The 16797-nt window shown below is 34.1% G+C and overlaps 1 protein-coding gene across 1 annotated transcript in view; it reads right to left on the bottom strand.

The window, feature by feature from the left end:
- Positions 1-15989, bottom strand: part of LOC134146429 (ATP-binding cassette sub-family C member 12-like) — a 35229-nt gene extending 19240 nt beyond the window's left edge. The window contains 13 exon segments of the mRNA XM_062586851.1: positions 1330-1402; positions 3079-3203; positions 4164-4235; positions 4352-4471; positions 4830-5114; positions 5614-5721; positions 7452-7600; positions 8036-8183; positions 9699-9872; positions 10118-10351; positions 13883-14030; positions 15142-15297; positions 15877-15989. Coding sequence (XP_062442835.1) covers positions 1330-1402; positions 3079-3203; positions 4164-4235; positions 4352-4471; positions 4830-5114; positions 5614-5721; positions 7452-7600; positions 8036-8183; positions 9699-9872; positions 10118-10351; positions 13883-14030; positions 15142-15297; positions 15877-15989 — 1905 coding nt within the window.
- Positions 15990-16797: the final 808 nt, after the last annotated feature.

Here is a 16797-nt window from a genome sequence, read left to right as displayed (position 1 = left end):
TTCAATGCATTCCTCAGACTGGTTATTACTCAGGCAAACTGCTGCATGTTTACTAATACTTTGCATATAGTTCTTATATCTGCTTTAGCTGCAGCACATGAGTTTTCTTGTACGCTTCAAAATGTTTCAGAGAATCAGTACTTTTCACAGAGATGGTCAACAAATAACTGGTAAAAGGAAAATGGGCAGAAATTGAGTAGAAAAATTCTTTATGATATTAATCCAGCCAAACCTAACAGTTTTCTGGATTCAGTACAGCGTTTGATCCCAGATCTTTCTGAAGGATATAAACCTGTGTCTTTCCCAAAACAGAAATAAGAATGGAAGCATGTAATCAAGAGTTTTCCCTCAACAGACACCTAAAGAAATTAGACTCCCTCAAAGGAGTAGAAAATTATTTAACTTTGTTTAGATATCTTTCCCGCTGACAGCTACTTCTCTAGCTAGTGGAAGGAAAAGGCCTTTCTCAGAACAGGTCAGGTCAGTGAATAACTGACCTATTATAAGTTGACAGATAGATATCTCCAGTGCTGAAACTTGTTTTCATTCCACCACAATTTCTGAAAGAAAAAGGTGAAATCTCAAGGGGAGCAAAATGATTATGGGTGGTACTACTTGGTACTTGATTTTGTGACTGATCAGCTTAGTATTTGCTGTGATGATTAGAAGCAATGACATCATCTGAAATTCATGCCTGTTGAATAGTTAGTTTAATCAATCATATTATAATTTTCTACTGTAAAATTTTTCATCTGCATTTTGAATCCCTAAATGCAGACCAAGGGTTAGTCACTTAAAATTAAGACTAACCTCAAAACATTTGAGATTCTTACAAATATGAACAGAAAGCCAAAAGGAGAAAATTCATCAGTTAATTCACCATTTGGAAAGAACCAATCTCAGCATTCAGTAACAGATACTTAGCAGTTATAATACAGTATAGCCTCATTCACTTTAGTTTACCCCAGCTGAGGCACTGCCCCGTGTTAGTTAACTGTAAATGACTGCAGTAACCAAGCAAATCCGTGGAAACACTGAAACAGCAGAAGAGAAAACAATCATCCTCATGAGACTGCTAACAAGAGCTTCTTATTATAAAGACACAAGTCAACCTCTCTCTGTATCATTACTCAGTTTTACCATTTTTGTTTGTGAGAACATGATATAGTTTTATTCACAGAAATGTAAGAATCTTAAAAGCTCTCCTTGTATCTCTTTTTTTCCACCTCCTTTTTTCTTAAATGGCAATGTAATTGCTTATATTTTAGCATGTATAGTAATACTTATTTCAATCACATTTAGATTTTTAGTATGTGTAGTAATACTTACTTCAGTCATATCTCCATGAGGAAGAGTTTTCATATCTGACTCTAGGCTGCATACATTTACTGCATAATTGTATCTGAAAGTAAAAAGTTTAGCATTTTTTATTTCTCATCATCTGAATAAAACCTTGTGCATTTTTATTAATTGTTGCATCTGCGTTTCAAAACAGTGTTTTGAACTGTACAGGTGTATGGTTGAGTCCTTCAAACTGCTCTCTTGTTTTCAATGCGTAAAGTTGCAGCTGTATCATACTGTCAGACCTGTCTCTAATTCTCACTATGATGTTCTTTATGAGAAGATATATATTGTTGTACTATCTAGCTTACATTTTAGGCAAGGATCACTGGATCTGAAATTCTGACCTCACTTGTTAGCCAGCAACTTGTTGATTTGCCATGAGATTTCATTTAGGATTTCTTGGACTTGACTGATAACATATTATCAGTATGCTTATCCCTGGATCTCATTCTGATTAACATTAAGAACTTCTAACTCTGCTCTGGAAATGTAAAACATCCTTAAAATATGAATTGTGGGAGGTAGAAATTTAAGGAAATGAGTCTCTGTCACTGTGGAATTGAGTATCCTAGATAGCTTTAAAGCCAGATGTATTTGAGTTGTTACCTATAACCCCCACAATTTTCATTTGTTTCGGAAGCCAGGCTGGTAACTGCGTGATGCCGCCTGAGTGGCATGGGTGTCCTACCTAATCCAAAGCTGTATTGAGGGTTTTTTCACTGTGCTGCTCTGGATCCTCTTTTTACTTTGGTTTAGATCTGTAAGCACTGCTTGAGTGGACATATAAGCAAATTACATTCTTTCTTAGAAACCACCCCCCCCCCCCACACACACCCAGTGTTTGGAACAATGAAGAGCAGATTTCTTAATGGTCAAGACTTTTGGGGGAATGAGATATTATCAGGGATAAGTATTAGGAAAGCAAATGGAAACTTGCAAATTTTAAGAACTCTGTGCAGAATTATCTTACAAGTAAAACACTGTGGTTGTACAGTATTAGTTAATAATTTGAGAACTCATTTTGAATTTTTTAGGATGTTTTGTTGTTTAGTTAATGGCAAATTTAATGCAGTTTTCTTCTCTCTTGAGAAGAGAGAATGTATGCTGTTGCATTTGAAGTTTGTACACTACTACATAGCAGTAGCAATAAGGTGCAATATTTAATTTTGTGAATGCAAGACCAGAAGACTGAAAATATCCAGTGTTTTATGAATTGATTGCTTTTAGATATATAAAAACAATTTAACTGCTAAACATTATTGCTCAGATTGCAAAGCTCAAGTTCCATGTATAAGAAATGTTTGGAAAACTACATTATGTGGAGACTGAGAGTATCAAAGATAAAATGCTGCCTTTAAGTGTGTGATACCTCTTTCTAGTGGTGACTCAGGAGTTAACACCTTGGGAAATTGTATTTGGTGTTAATGGCTACAGCATGAATCCAAAGGTTCAGCATGCAGAAAAAACTAAATACCTTTAGCTTCTCCTGGTCTATTAAATATATGACCATATGATGCCTGTTTTTCCAGCATGAGTGAACAACAATAAAGGGGATAGTGGAAGTCAGTTATCAGCTTTGTTTCCTCAGCCCATGGGGTGACAAACATAAGTTCAGATATTTGTTCTGATTATGTATTTCAAAAAGTAGCAACAAATTCATGAATATGTAATGGCTTTTTAAGTCTAATTGTCAGAGGTTGTGGGTTGCAGAGATGGTGGTAGTCTGGCATTTACCTTTGCTCATTGTATTCTTCTCCAAATAATATATTTTCTCTTACATTTCCATGAAATATAAAGGCTTGCTGTGATACATATGCTAATGTTCCATCAACAGCTACAGTCCCATCACAGAGGTTCATCTGAAACAGCAGTTTAGTGCTTAAGATAGTGTTTTCTATTGTTGTATGATTAATATATATCTGACTTCACTATAATGTGACTTGAAATACTGGAGAATTAGTAGATCAAGCTATTTTGCACTAATCTTGAATTTAAGTACATTGCAATATAAAAACCCAGAAATTTTAAAAGACACTAAAGACGACCCTGAACTTGTATAGAAATATTTGTAACCAGTCCTCTTAGGCTGTAGTTTGCAGCTTTTGCTAGTTTAGGGCAAATAGCAGCCTGCAGGCCATATCGTTTTTGGCTCTCTTTTCCATTCCTCTCATTCCCTCATTCCCTCCTTTCTTGTTGCTTGTCTCCAATGGTCACAGCCAGTGTCACAGGATTATTGGCACTGCTCTCTTTGGTCTTCCATGGCTTTTTTTTTTTTTTTTCTTTTTGGTAATAGCCTGAGAAGTGCAGGAACATGAGTGCTGTAGATCATCTTAGGTATCAGTAATTGTAATAATTATTAATGTTATATTAGTGTTACGTACTAATACTACTAGAAAGTAGTGTTAATTATTGCCTTGTGAATTCTTTCCTGTGTCTCTTATTTGAATATATTTTTCCCATACAGAATATATGAGGATCAATTAGATCTACTCCAAAATCTCATATGGAAAATCCTCAGTAGTTGATTATCGTCGTTCAGCTATTGTTTCAGAAGTTGACAGCCTGTCCCAATCTTTCTCAGAACATCAGGAAACAAAACAATAGAAAAGAGTCTTCTGAAACAGCGTTATGTTCATTGATGCAGTTGATAGTGAATGATTTGCCCTTTCCAATTTAATTAGTAGTACTTAACCACACTTTAAAGAAGCAAATGTGAGTAACCATATACGTCCTGCGCTCACATAGAACTGTTTCAATTGTGTATGTCTTTCACATCAGGAAAATAAAAGGAAAATGTTACTCTGTAGTGATGTACATACCTGTCCTAAAATAGCAGATATTATTGCACTCTTTCCACTTCCAACATTTCCACAAATACCCACAATCTTTCCCTAAAAAAGAGGCATAATCTGAAAATAGCTAAGCTGCATTTATAAAAATAATTCCTATCCTGTCTTTACACTCTCAAAGACAAAGTCTAAAATGTTTTAAGTAGTTTAAAAAAAACTCTAAAAATTAAGTGAATATATTAAGACATTTGAATTAATGCAATGACATGAGTCTTTCTGAAGTCTGTTTTTGGTGTGTGGAATACATAGCATAAGAACATGATATTTCGTTGAGATAACTGTTTAAAATTTCTTTTTTTGTCCACAGTTGTAAAAAGCAAACATGCTACTAAACTTGATCAATCATATCCTATTCTTGCATAGCATCTGGAAAAATAGGACCTTGATCCAAGTTTCCAAGTTTCTAATGTTTATCAAATAATAATAATACTTAAATATTGTTAATCCTATTAAGTACATCAGAGAGAAATCCTTAGCAGAAAGAGTTGAAGGAAATGCAGGGAGGGGAAAGGCCAGTCAGATTTTACGACCTGCTGTTTTTTAGGGCAATGAAAAGCACTGGCACTGGGTGGCGAGCCAGAAGTCCAAATCCTTATGGGATATTATGTTAGTATAGTTTCTTTAAGATGTACCTACTTTCTTCACAGTAAAGCTTAAGTGCTGCAAAATGGTGGTTGTGCCATTCTCTCTTCCTGCATCTCTAGGCAGTATCTGAGATGGTGGCTTCAAGCAAGAAAGTACTGTTCCTTGTTTCGCTTGATTTTTATGGACACCCTTTGTGTTTGTGTTATCTCCATTTCTTTTTTCACTGTAGTTATTCAACTGTTCCCAAGATAATGTCGCATCTTCCATTATTATGGCATTTTCTGAATTTTTCAGATTACTTACATAAATAGGAGGTATTTCAGTTACAAGAATTTTCTAAAATAAGAGAAATGTAGTTAAGAATGCTATTTAGTAAAAGATGAAAAAACAGATTAGCTCTTTGTTAAATCAGTACAGATATGACTTCTGTTTCCATCATGGTCAAATATGATAAAGATTCTGTGAAAACAATCTAATATATCAACATCATCAATACAGAAAGTTGTTTTCCCTGCAGTGGAAAGAGTATGTTACATGTACTGCAGCAGAAATTACTAATTGATCAATATATTTGTGTTTGTAGATACGTATGTAAATTGCATGCGTATATCAGAAACATCTCCAAAAATGTATGAATAGAATTCATTCTTTGGAATTAGATACCCCAAAAAAGTGCAATTTTCCTTTAGCTTCTATCAAAGCCTTATTATGATACTTATTAGAAAAAAACCTCACTGACCTAATCTGGGAAGTAGGTCTACAAAACTCTTGACCTGAAGTAACCTATAGACTATAACGTAAAAAATCTGTCACATATATTAAAACTAGGATGTACCTTCAGTCTTTCTAGAGAAACCTTAGCTTCTGCTGCTGCTTTCACTGAGAATGGTAAGATTGCAATTGAGAACTTCATTACATTAAGCATAGCAATCACACTAAAAACCTGCAAAGGAAATAGAGGAGGTAGATTACCATTTCCAATAAACACTGAAAAGAAAGTTGTATTTGCGTTTTACAATAGTGAGGGAGGATAAATATATACTGTTCATTTGTGCTGTCTATTTAAAGAAATGCATCTTCCTTATTTAAAGAAATGCATCCCTTCACTGAGATTTTTGGAACATTACTATATGATGACGTGTATTCCCTGAGGCAAATTCTTCTTTGGTTTAACATCACTGAATTTGGTTAAGTTAGATGAGGGAAGCACTTGATCTATTAACAATAACTCTTCCTTCCAGGTAATTCTCTAGCCATTTTATTATATTTCCAGAGAAGCTACATTTTTTACCTTGCTCACAAGCTGCCTATGTGATGTTTTATCAAAAATTTCACTGAAATACAAGTAAATCATGCACAATGCCCTGCTTTCCTTAGTATTCTCTGCCTTTCCTTTAAATAAATCAATCAGATTTGCTCCTGGTGTTGGCAAGCATCTGGCTGCTACTGACATCAAAGTGAGACCTCATTTCATCCCTACTAAATGAATTTAGTGTCTTTCTAGGACTGGAATCAGATTTACTGATTTGTTATTGATGGCCTCTACTTAACGAGCTTTTCTTCCAATTTTCATACATTCCTGTCTGTGTAATTTATGTAGAACAGAAATGTGTTACCATTTTTGAGTTAATTCCTCAAGTAATCTTGGATGGATGTAATCTTTTAAGAGCAGGTGGTTGGTACATTTTCTTTTCCAAGGATTGATCAATATCATAGAAAAATATAAGGCCAGCATTTTCTGCAATATTTGTGAGGTACTAAATTGGAAATATTTTCAAGAAATTGATTTTTGAAAGGTTTTGTGTTCCATACCTTTTGAATATCAATCCCTTCTAAAGATGTCTCAGATTGGGTATCCCCAGAGCACGAGTTATATTTGAAAGTTTAAATTACTGTGTTACAAAAAATTGATCTGGCTTATGAATATGTGTAATTCAGGTGTGACAGAATTTCAGGAAGCAGCCAGAATTGCAGTCCTACACAAATAATAAGTCTCTTCTATGGGTTAAACTGAAATTCATGTTATGTCATTTTCCCATAACATATCAAATATTGTATGCTGTCTTCTGAATTAAATAAAATCTTTCTAGTTCATTGTTTTTGTAACTATTTTTCACATAAATCCTCATTCTTATACTGGAGTTCCTGTTTTTTTTCAGTTAAACTCCCTATGCGTTATTTTTTTCTTTTTTCTATTAAAATGTCCTTTGTTGCTTCAGTGTTCTATCTGCTTTCTGATTTCTAAAAGGAATGAATATTTGCTGTTTGCAGTATAGAATATTACACTGATCAGAGCTTAAACCTCTGAAGAACCTGTGGATGATGAATGATCCCAAATGTCCATTCTTTTTCTGCTGTTAAAAAAAAATGTATATTTTAAATTCTTCAAGAAAACTATTTATCTTCATTTAGAATGTGCTGCAATTAGTAACAACCTTCATTTATCAACTGCATATTTATCTTGCAGTATTTAACAGTAGTCACTCATGCTTGGTAGCTACATGCAAGCTGCACAGTAAAAGAATTAAGCCAATTCTATTTTAGAGCTATCCTTTAGTAAAAATCTCAAGAATAAGTACATGAATTTAAAATGCCATAGTAAAAACAGAACAAAAGAACACTCCAAAGTTAAAAAGCTAATATCTGTTGAAAAAAAGAAATAAGAAATCGTACAACTGATGCAGTTAGTTCTTGCTTTAAAATGGTATGTAAAGTAAATGTCAGGACAGTAGCCAGTGCTGATACAATAGGTGTCAGAGCAGAATTTATACTCTGTATATATGCTGCTTTTTCCAGTAGCTTCTTTTCCATATTTCTTACACCTGCGAAATACAAAAATTTTTAAATATTGTAATATGAACAGCATCATACAAGACAAACTCTTATATTAAGAGCAAATCATTCAATGTGGCAACGTTCCTTTACTGATCCTGCTTTTTGAAGTAGTGATTATTGGCAAGAATTGCATGCATGAATGGACATTAACTCTGGCTATAAATAATATTTTTTATAATAAGGCAAATATTCAATGTGCATCTTCCGTCTTAAAAAAAAGAAAATACTAATAAAATCTGAATAAGTAAAATTCAGAAATGCTGAAAATATGTATTTTGACTATTTATTTATTTTATTTTATGTTACTGTTCTCTTTGTATCCTCTCTGTGATAATATATACTGTCTCTGTGAATTCGTGATACTGGAGAGAAAACCACGATTACAAACGTGTATGCTACTTTAAAATCATAATTTTCTATACCTTTGATTGTTGTCGCAAAAGACTTTTCCCAAGCATACATTTTAATCAATTTAATGCATGTTAAAATCTCGTTCATTATTTGCACACGCTTATCAGTTACTGAAATTGCTGCTTGTCGGAATACAGTTGTGAATTTAGCCATCTTTATCTGCAATCAAGTTGTAAAAATCTTGTTAGAACATTCCCTTAATGCAGAAATATCTGACAAATAATGAACATAAGTAGAGTTGCTTGAACATGTGAATATAATAAAATAGAAATACGTTAAAAACCACAGGCCACCCTTCTTAAACTGGTCTGTGATCTCTGTTGAAGTTTATATTTTCAAGCATATATGTTTCCAAATTCCCTGTAGAATATTTATTCTTGAGGCTACTATTACATTTTGCTACCTATTACAGTAGTCTCTCGGTCCCTAAGCAGATCAGTCAAGATTACCTTTTTATACCTACATTGTATACTAGTAAGTGCATACCAAAAATAAAGATTGGCTTTTGTTAAATATACATATATATAATAGTAACTACCTATTAATATAAAACATCAATTTGCTTTAAGAACATACAAGAAATGGAGAACTTCTGAAATATGAAGAACAACTTTGCACATGAAGTTCTTCTATAACTTCCACAAATGTCTTAGTTATTTACCCTGCACCTTCTTGTTGGCTGAGCAGGAGGAAAGGTCTGAAGGGTTGGTCGGATAACTAGCGTAAGGGTCCATGGTGCCTTCGATGGCCATTTGATACCTTAGATGTCCACAACCGTGGTTGTGGAAATGGCTCACATAGGATTAATTGGTCTGACACAAATATAGCAGTTAATAACTAGCCTGGCAAATATTTGTATTCAAATCATACAATGCTGCCTGTCTTACAAATCCCTTTTTATTACTGTGCAAAGCTTGATTCATAGCCTGTGACTCGCTGGCTTTAGCTGACACAGTCATTGTGGATTCAAGTGGAAACTTTAGAAATGCTGCAAAGTGCATATAAATGCTAGGCAAGCTAAAGAATATTTGATTAAATAATATTAATGCTGCCTTTCTTAGTAAAAATAAGGGAGATGTATTTTCATATTAAGTAATGAAGTTCTCTTTCTACTGCTCACTGAGGAGCTTTATGAACTATTTTTATATATGATACATTCTTTAATAAAGAAAATCTTAATATCTTTTTTTTTTTGTTACTCTTGCAAAATATTTTTGGTTGTACAGTGATGTAAAGCTGAAGAAGTGTTCTCCTCTGAGCACTGTACCTGAAATTTGGTCCTTATCTTTTCTTCCAATCATATGCTTTCTAGTTTTCAAAAAAACACTGCTTATGTGGCAACATGAATATAAAAGCCAATACTACCATAGTAGATATATATTTCTATTACAATGAAATTGGAAGTCTTTATCGCAGAAGTCACAGATAATGGAATTCTGCTTTCACAAAAATGGAGTTACTATGGATTCACTGAGAGCTAGACTTGAACTGTCATTTTTTTTATTTAGATTCAAAATTTAGAGGTGATTTAAAGCTAGAATTTTTTGGAGCTCCTCAGAGACAGGCACACACTCCACATAAAATATGAGCCTATGTTATCTTCTGAAAACCCCAGTGTTGATGTTACTATCAGTCAATGTGAATATAAAGCAATTAGAAGATGTTTCACTTTACCTGTAGAGGTATAAATATGATATAAACAAATGTGCCTGTGAGAGCTGTGGGACCAAGAATAAGACAGGCATAGACTGTGCAAATGATAATTAGGATAGGCACATTCATTGGCAGGGGACAAAATATGGCTGCTTCAAACATATGATAACCATCATGAGAAAGTACGTTGATGACCTGCAAAAAATACAGAGATATATGAAGAGCAATAATTATATGCATAATTCTTCATTTAAGGAAAAAATTTTTGAAAAAATTAAATTGATAGTAGTTTTGTAGCCCTATGATTTGCAGGGTCACCTGGCTGTTTACTGTTTATTAGTGCAAGATTTAAGTGAATATGACTTATCTTTTCAGCATTTCACAAAATCAATTTAAAATAACCCAAAGGTGAACTATAGCATTTGTTTATGAGGACTTACCTCACCGACAGAAGCATGTGTCAAAGACTTAAATTCCAGTAGATGTTCAAATGCTACTGTAGAAATTGCGTTTTTTAATCGTATAGCTGTACGGTAGTTTATGGCCCATGCCAATGCCCAAAATATTATTTTAAAAAATTCAGCAAAAAATAGTGCCATGCAGAGTCCGACTCCTTTAACAAAGTTTTTTGAGGTGCTTGCGCTGTGCTGTAGAATTTTATGAATGATCACGGTCTGCAAAGTAATTTCAGAATATTTTAAATTTTGCTCGTGATTCATTTCTTATTTTTTAATCTTTGGAAAATTTATCGCTATGAAATCAGGAGCAGTACTGCTTTATCATGATACCAAATATGCTGTTTAAATTAGAGGGAAAATGTGTCAAAAGCATTTATAGCATATAATTCTATTGCAAAGTCAATTATTCAGCAGTTCAGAAGTGCTGTAAATAAGATTTCACTGACCAAACTCTTCTTTTATCTATGTAAGCTCATAGAAGTTGTCATTACTGACTTCAGTGGACTTTGGTTTTAACCTCACTAGATGACTGCATCTGATGTTTTTGTAGGGGGAAAAATTCCAAAAATAGATCATTGCTAGTATGTGGCTTAATATACCTTTGGAAGTTCACTTTAAGAACAGCCCTGAGTGTAATTTCTGTGAGTCCTTAGACACTGGTTTGCCTTGGAGCCATTTGAAGGATCACCTACTCCCTCCTCCATACTTGGCAGCTACGCAAGTCGTGCCTCTCGCCTCGCAGCGGCAGGGAGGCGTAGTCATGGCTGGAAGCTGGTGCCAAGTCATACTGGCTGAGGTTGGGTAAGTAGTGAAAAAATGCATTCACACTTCCCAAACAAGGGATCTTTGAAGTGTTCCCTGAGAATATATTCTTTCCATTCTCCTTTGGAGAAGAAATTTCCATTTCAAAGTGACAGTATGTATGGGTAGATACAGCGTCTATACCTGAGCTGTTACTATCAGTAATCACTATGTAAGGACTTTAATCAGTCTTCAGCTATTCTTTAGAATTTGATAATGTATGGTGTTAAATATAACTGAAAAAATTTGCATGTTTTTCAGAGTCCTTTGTATAATACAGTGTGATACTAAGAGTGGTATATTAAGCCTAAATTATTACAAATTTTACTCTGTGTAGGCTTCTGCGTGATACTGCATCTGAGCACTAACTGCATCCGGATAGCGGAAGTGGCAGTCTGTTGATTTGCTCCTTACAGATTCTTCCTACTTGCAAGAGCCAGGAATTGAACATCCTTCACTTTAGCATGAAAAGGACATTTATTTCTTGCAAAGGCATTTTTATTTAGATTCTTCCAGACATTGTAGGGAAGAGTAGATCCATGAAGTGACTGAGAAGAATAGCAGTTATTGAACTCTGGGAAATACAGCCACAGAAATGACTTTGTTGCTAGGGTGGCAAAGGAGGCGTGCTGTGGCTTTGTCTTTTCTTACTCATTAATCAAAGGCACTGGCTGATGCTCTCAGGCAGCTAAGCTGTGCTTCGTGCATGCGTTCTGTTTCCACGGCAGAACACCGATCAGTTAACCCGAGGAAGGATGCATATATTTCATTTTGTCTGGTTAATAGCTAGTTGTAAGCTGGTACTAAGCACAATCATTATTCTACATAAGAAAGCTACCAGTGAAAGTTAACTGCAGAGTAAAACGTGCTAAAAGATTTTGAAACTGGAAAAATGAATCAGTGCAGAATGGCTTTAATAGAAGTCTTCAGCCCTGATCCCAGCTCCACGAGTAATGAGTATGAAATTTATTGAAACATACTTTTTCCCATGAGTTTTACTCCTGCTTTTCAAGTGTGATGAATTACAGAGGCATTGTGAATTATGTCGTAAGTAATAGCACTATATAGCTTTAATAAAAGAATCGTATCAGAACTTAAATAATTATAGTAAATATTAGATAAATCTATTTTAATGTATTAATAAAAAGTAGGTTTTAAAAAGTTATATGTAGTAGAATGATTGTTCTAGTCTGTTATTTTCTGACTTTTTTGAGTTAAATTTCCTTGATCTCAAGCACTTCTCAAATCTGTATTAACTCACCAAAGAAATGAAAAGTAAACCCTATACTTAAGTTGCCTACTGCAACTGATTTCTATAACTGGTAAGTACTTCAGTGCCTTTGAAGAGCTGGACATCAAATACATAGTAGTAGAGAAAGGACTCAGACCCTTTCCAGACTAAGGAAAAACTGCTGCTGGAGTCTTTGTGAAAAATTCTGTACTTTAATATTTAAAAATTGCTTTTGAGTCCTACTGTTCAGTCATGCATTGAATATGGAGAATCTGCGTGAATGAAGCCTTCACTGGTCTTGAATCTAATACTAGAAACTCATGTTCTGTCTTGTTAGAAATCTTCTTAGGTTTACTGTAAAATACCAGCTTTTGCTCATGGCTTGCATACCACAAGATTAAAATAATGATCTCAGTAATATAGCATGAGACATTGCTTTATGAAAAACACAAAGAAATAGATTCATTTTGCTCGGGGCAATTGCTAGCTCCTCTCATTACATGCAATGAAGGTGGGAAGAATAATTTTTTTAATTTTTTGGAAATTTCTTTAATGGACCAAAAATCACCTGTATTTTTTATTTTTGATTCAAAAGATGTAGTTAATTTGACTATAATAAGAATATTCCATTGTAGCAACAAGACCTGCTTTTTCTTTTCTTTTTTTTTTCTTTTTTCTTTTTTTCTTTTTTTTTTTTTTGTCATGGCAATTTTCAATTGAACTAGTTACAGGCAAAAAAGAGAGAGTGCAGGGACAGTGCAGGAATAGCATCCCTGCTTGTGTACATTTTGAAGATCAAATCTTTAAACTAGAAAACATGCTAATGATACGATGCAAATAAGGACTGACAATTTTGAAAAAGAAAAATGAGGAAAAAATTTTGCTTGTTGTCATTCTTTGCTGTTTTCTCTCAGTTACATAAGTGTGCAAAAAGACAGAGGTGCTGCAAAGGCAAAGAAACTGGTTCTGCAGATGCTTCCACCATTGGTTACAGAGTTAAACCTTCATGTGAGTTGGAGATTGAACACAAGGGGCTTTGTATCAATTTAACAACATAGGGTTTTTATAGCTAAGGTGTTACGATGCGGTGTAAAGCAATGGAGCACATATTTTGTTTTCGTATACTTGAGAAAATTAGACAGAGTCTTTTCTGCTGTAGTCTCTGTGTTGTCTCTGTTCGCATGCAAGAGGAGATAGGTATATGGATAAGAGAAAGTAGAACAAATGGTTTTGTCTTTTTTAGTGCTCGAAGTTAATGTTAATTGATCAGATTCTAAAAACATGAAAATACAGGAAATTGACTCCATTTTTATCTGTTTCTATACTATAACATTGTAACAATTCTGCAAATACATCTGTGGAAAAATGAAGGTAAACCAAAAAGGAAAAATTAACAGATTGGAGCATGTTTTGGGACAACATTCGCCAATTTTGGTGTTATTCATTCATCACAAGTTTGGCTCCTGTGTTTGCTGTTTAACAGTTGTATAAGCAAACCTTGAATTTTAGCTCAGGATAATGTTTTTCTACAGAAAAAAGAATGACTAGTACATTTCATCTTAATTTTCCTTCCTGGGTGATACAATTTACCTTTATAAAAATAGATGGCATTTTGAATATTTCAAATATTTTAATTATTTAAAAAAATATTTAACTCGCATCAAAATATAAGAAACCTATTTGTAATATTGTTCATAAATATGAATTCAACTTACAGGTCCTAAAGCAGCAAATATAATGCTAATTAAATTTACTACGATATCCACCAAAAATCTTGTTCTTTGAAATTTCCATACTACTTTGCCCAAGGAAGCTTTTTCAGGCCCAACGCTTGCAAGCTCTGCTTCCCAAAGGCGTCGGAATCTGTAAATAAATAAGTAAATTTACCAATTTAAAACTGAAAAGTTTGATGCTATTTCTTCCAGTCCTAAAAATTCAGAAGACACTTGTGTAGGAAACTGCTTAAGTAATAGAATTCATCTTCTTGCTCTGTCAATCCATTCATTTAAAGACATCTTTAGAAGTAATATACAGAGAACTTTTCCAGAGAGCAACATCTCATGAAAAGAATTCATTATGCAAAATGGCTCCCCTAGGAAATTATTAAAATGAAAGATTAATTGAGAATTTTTTTTCATGAGGACAGACAGTCTTAATTATTCAGCTAAAAGTAGACCATAGTGGAACAAGATGAAATCGTTGTATTTTTTAACCCCTGGGGTGAATTCACAGAATGCTTATATTAAGCTGAAATGAATATCGCTTTCCAGCACTAGAAACTGAACTTTGTGGGGTTGTTAACATTACATGTAAAACTCGGTAGTCCTTTTAGAAAGCTTTTGCGGTGTGTTTGGCTCAATGTTGTAAATATCTGAGCATTCTGACTCCACCTCATGGTCTATGAACATTTAGGTGTGATTATATATGTAATATGATGACATGTAGTATCATGATTATTAAAATATTTAACTGTATTCAGTTTTCATACCAGTCAGGATCAGAGTATCGGGGCCTGATTCAACTTAGACAAAAGCCTTTCAGCTTCTGTTGGTTTTTTGATTAGGTCCAAACAGTAATTTGGCAGAAGAGACAAATTGCTTGATTTTGTGATTCTTCACATCCTTTTTCATTTTAGGGGTGGGGATGGCCTCTTGTGTAATGTTTAGAGAGGGATGGAGTAAAGCTTTTTTTCTGTTTTTAGGTTTATTCTCTTGTTTTTCTGTATCTTATGCACAATTCCTACCTATTCTTTTCTTCTAATTTCTGCTGGTCATACCTTTTTATTTTATTATTTTCTGAGTATCAGGTACTAAGTAAAACAGTGGAAACAGCACAGATCGTTTTGCAGATAAGAGCAGCTGATGTATATTGTATTTATTGTGCTTTGCATGTATTTCTGATCACGACTAACCCTGGAACATCACATAAATAGAAATCTTACAGTAATAATTTAGTAGAATTGAAGTAGTGCTACCTTTTTGCATTTGGATCTGCACTGTCATAATATGATAATGGTGGTAAGCTATCCATAGTGATACTGTGTCTGTATCCTTTCATCATTAAAGGTGAAAGCCAAGAATACATAACTGATGAGAACAGCCCTGCATCATCCATTGGATTAACAGCTGACCTACAGGAAAATACAAAGTATTATTGTGGTATTCCAAGTTTATTTTATGGTTGTCAAGTTGACCTTAGAAATGTTAACTGTAGAAAATTAAGTATTCTGAAGCATTTAAAGATCTGCTGACAGAGATTACAGGCAGAGATTACACTGCATTTTGATAGATAAAATGATAGATCTGAATTGCACCACTTACTAATTAATGATATGATAAGGTCTCAGTCCTGGGCCAAGACCTCAGCCGTTTCTTCCTGGTACATGCTGCGTGCTCTTCTTCGGGGTTGGCATTTGCTACACATAAGCAATATCCTTCTCACGTACTGCTCCAGGGCATGCACAGAGTATCAGGGCATATGTTCATGTTACCTTTCAACAATGCTGAAATGCTGTATTCTGTCAGTTAAACTCAGCTCAGACTTTATGGGCTAAGGCTAAAAATTATCCTGACAACATATTGACCCAGTTAACAAACAAAATAAAGTAAGCAAGACACATTATTTCATAATAATATAGTAATGAAATTTCAACTATTTGTATGTTTTACTTCTGCATTTTATTTTTCAGTTAGAAACAGATGTGACTTACTTTGCTTTGAGGTGGATTGGAATCATTGTTTTTAAACTCGGTTCATATTTCTGAAGAGTAGAGCTCCTCCTATTTGCATGCCCGTCTGCCTGATATGCTGCTGAAGTAGTCATTGCGCCGATATTCAGTTTCCAGAGTTTCTTACTCAGATTTTTCTTTGGAGCAAACATTTAAAAAGAACATAATTACTTCTAGTAATATTTTAAGGGACTATTTAAACCTGATGGTAAACTCCTCAAGAGTTTTCCAGTCATGACGACATGTAAGATGGAAAATATTCCAACTGAATAGATGCATGTGTATCTATAAATCTATGTATTTATGTATGCATCAGGGAATTAGAAATTGCTGTGATGGGAGTATTTAGAGAACTGATAAAATTAGGCCAGTTGCAAACATCAAAATAACGCTTTACTAGATTGATGTTCATTAACAATGAACATTACCAATGGTTAATTCTTAATCCCTGTCATTTATTTTCAATACATAGTCAAAGAATTAGCCCTTAATGACCTTGTAAATTAGCTGTGGGAGTGCAACATGGAGCCTGTACCATGTAGTTTGTACTGTTGCTTATAGTTAGCGTGGTCCTTGATGGTTGTAGTCACAGAAATCAAAGTGACCAGGCTAGAGAGCTCTTTAGCAAGGAAAGCTGGAAATGACGTGGGCAGCTCTCCCCTGTCCGTAGTGTTTTATGCTTCTTACCCCATCCTCGAATGAAAAGGGAGTAAGCTTATCTGTTTCTGGCATTGTTCATCTTTTTAGGGGGACATGGAGTTCTGGGTTTTGCCAAGCATCCTTCTTACTTATTTGCAGGATTACTTTGGTTCTATCACACAGTTCCTTAAAAAAAAAAAAAAAAAAAAAAAAAAAAAAAAAAAAAAAAAAAACTTCTGCAGGATAATTTTAGTTTCATGAGAC

The sequence above is a fragment of the Rhea pennata genome, chromosome 13 (assembly GCF_028389875.1).
Source record: "Rhea pennata isolate bPtePen1 chromosome 13, bPtePen1.pri, whole genome shotgun sequence".
In the NCBI taxonomy this organism is placed as follows: domain Eukaryota; kingdom Metazoa; phylum Chordata; class Aves; order Rheiformes; family Rheidae; genus Rhea; species Rhea pennata.
This window is presented reverse-complemented; position numbering and strand designations above follow the sequence as displayed.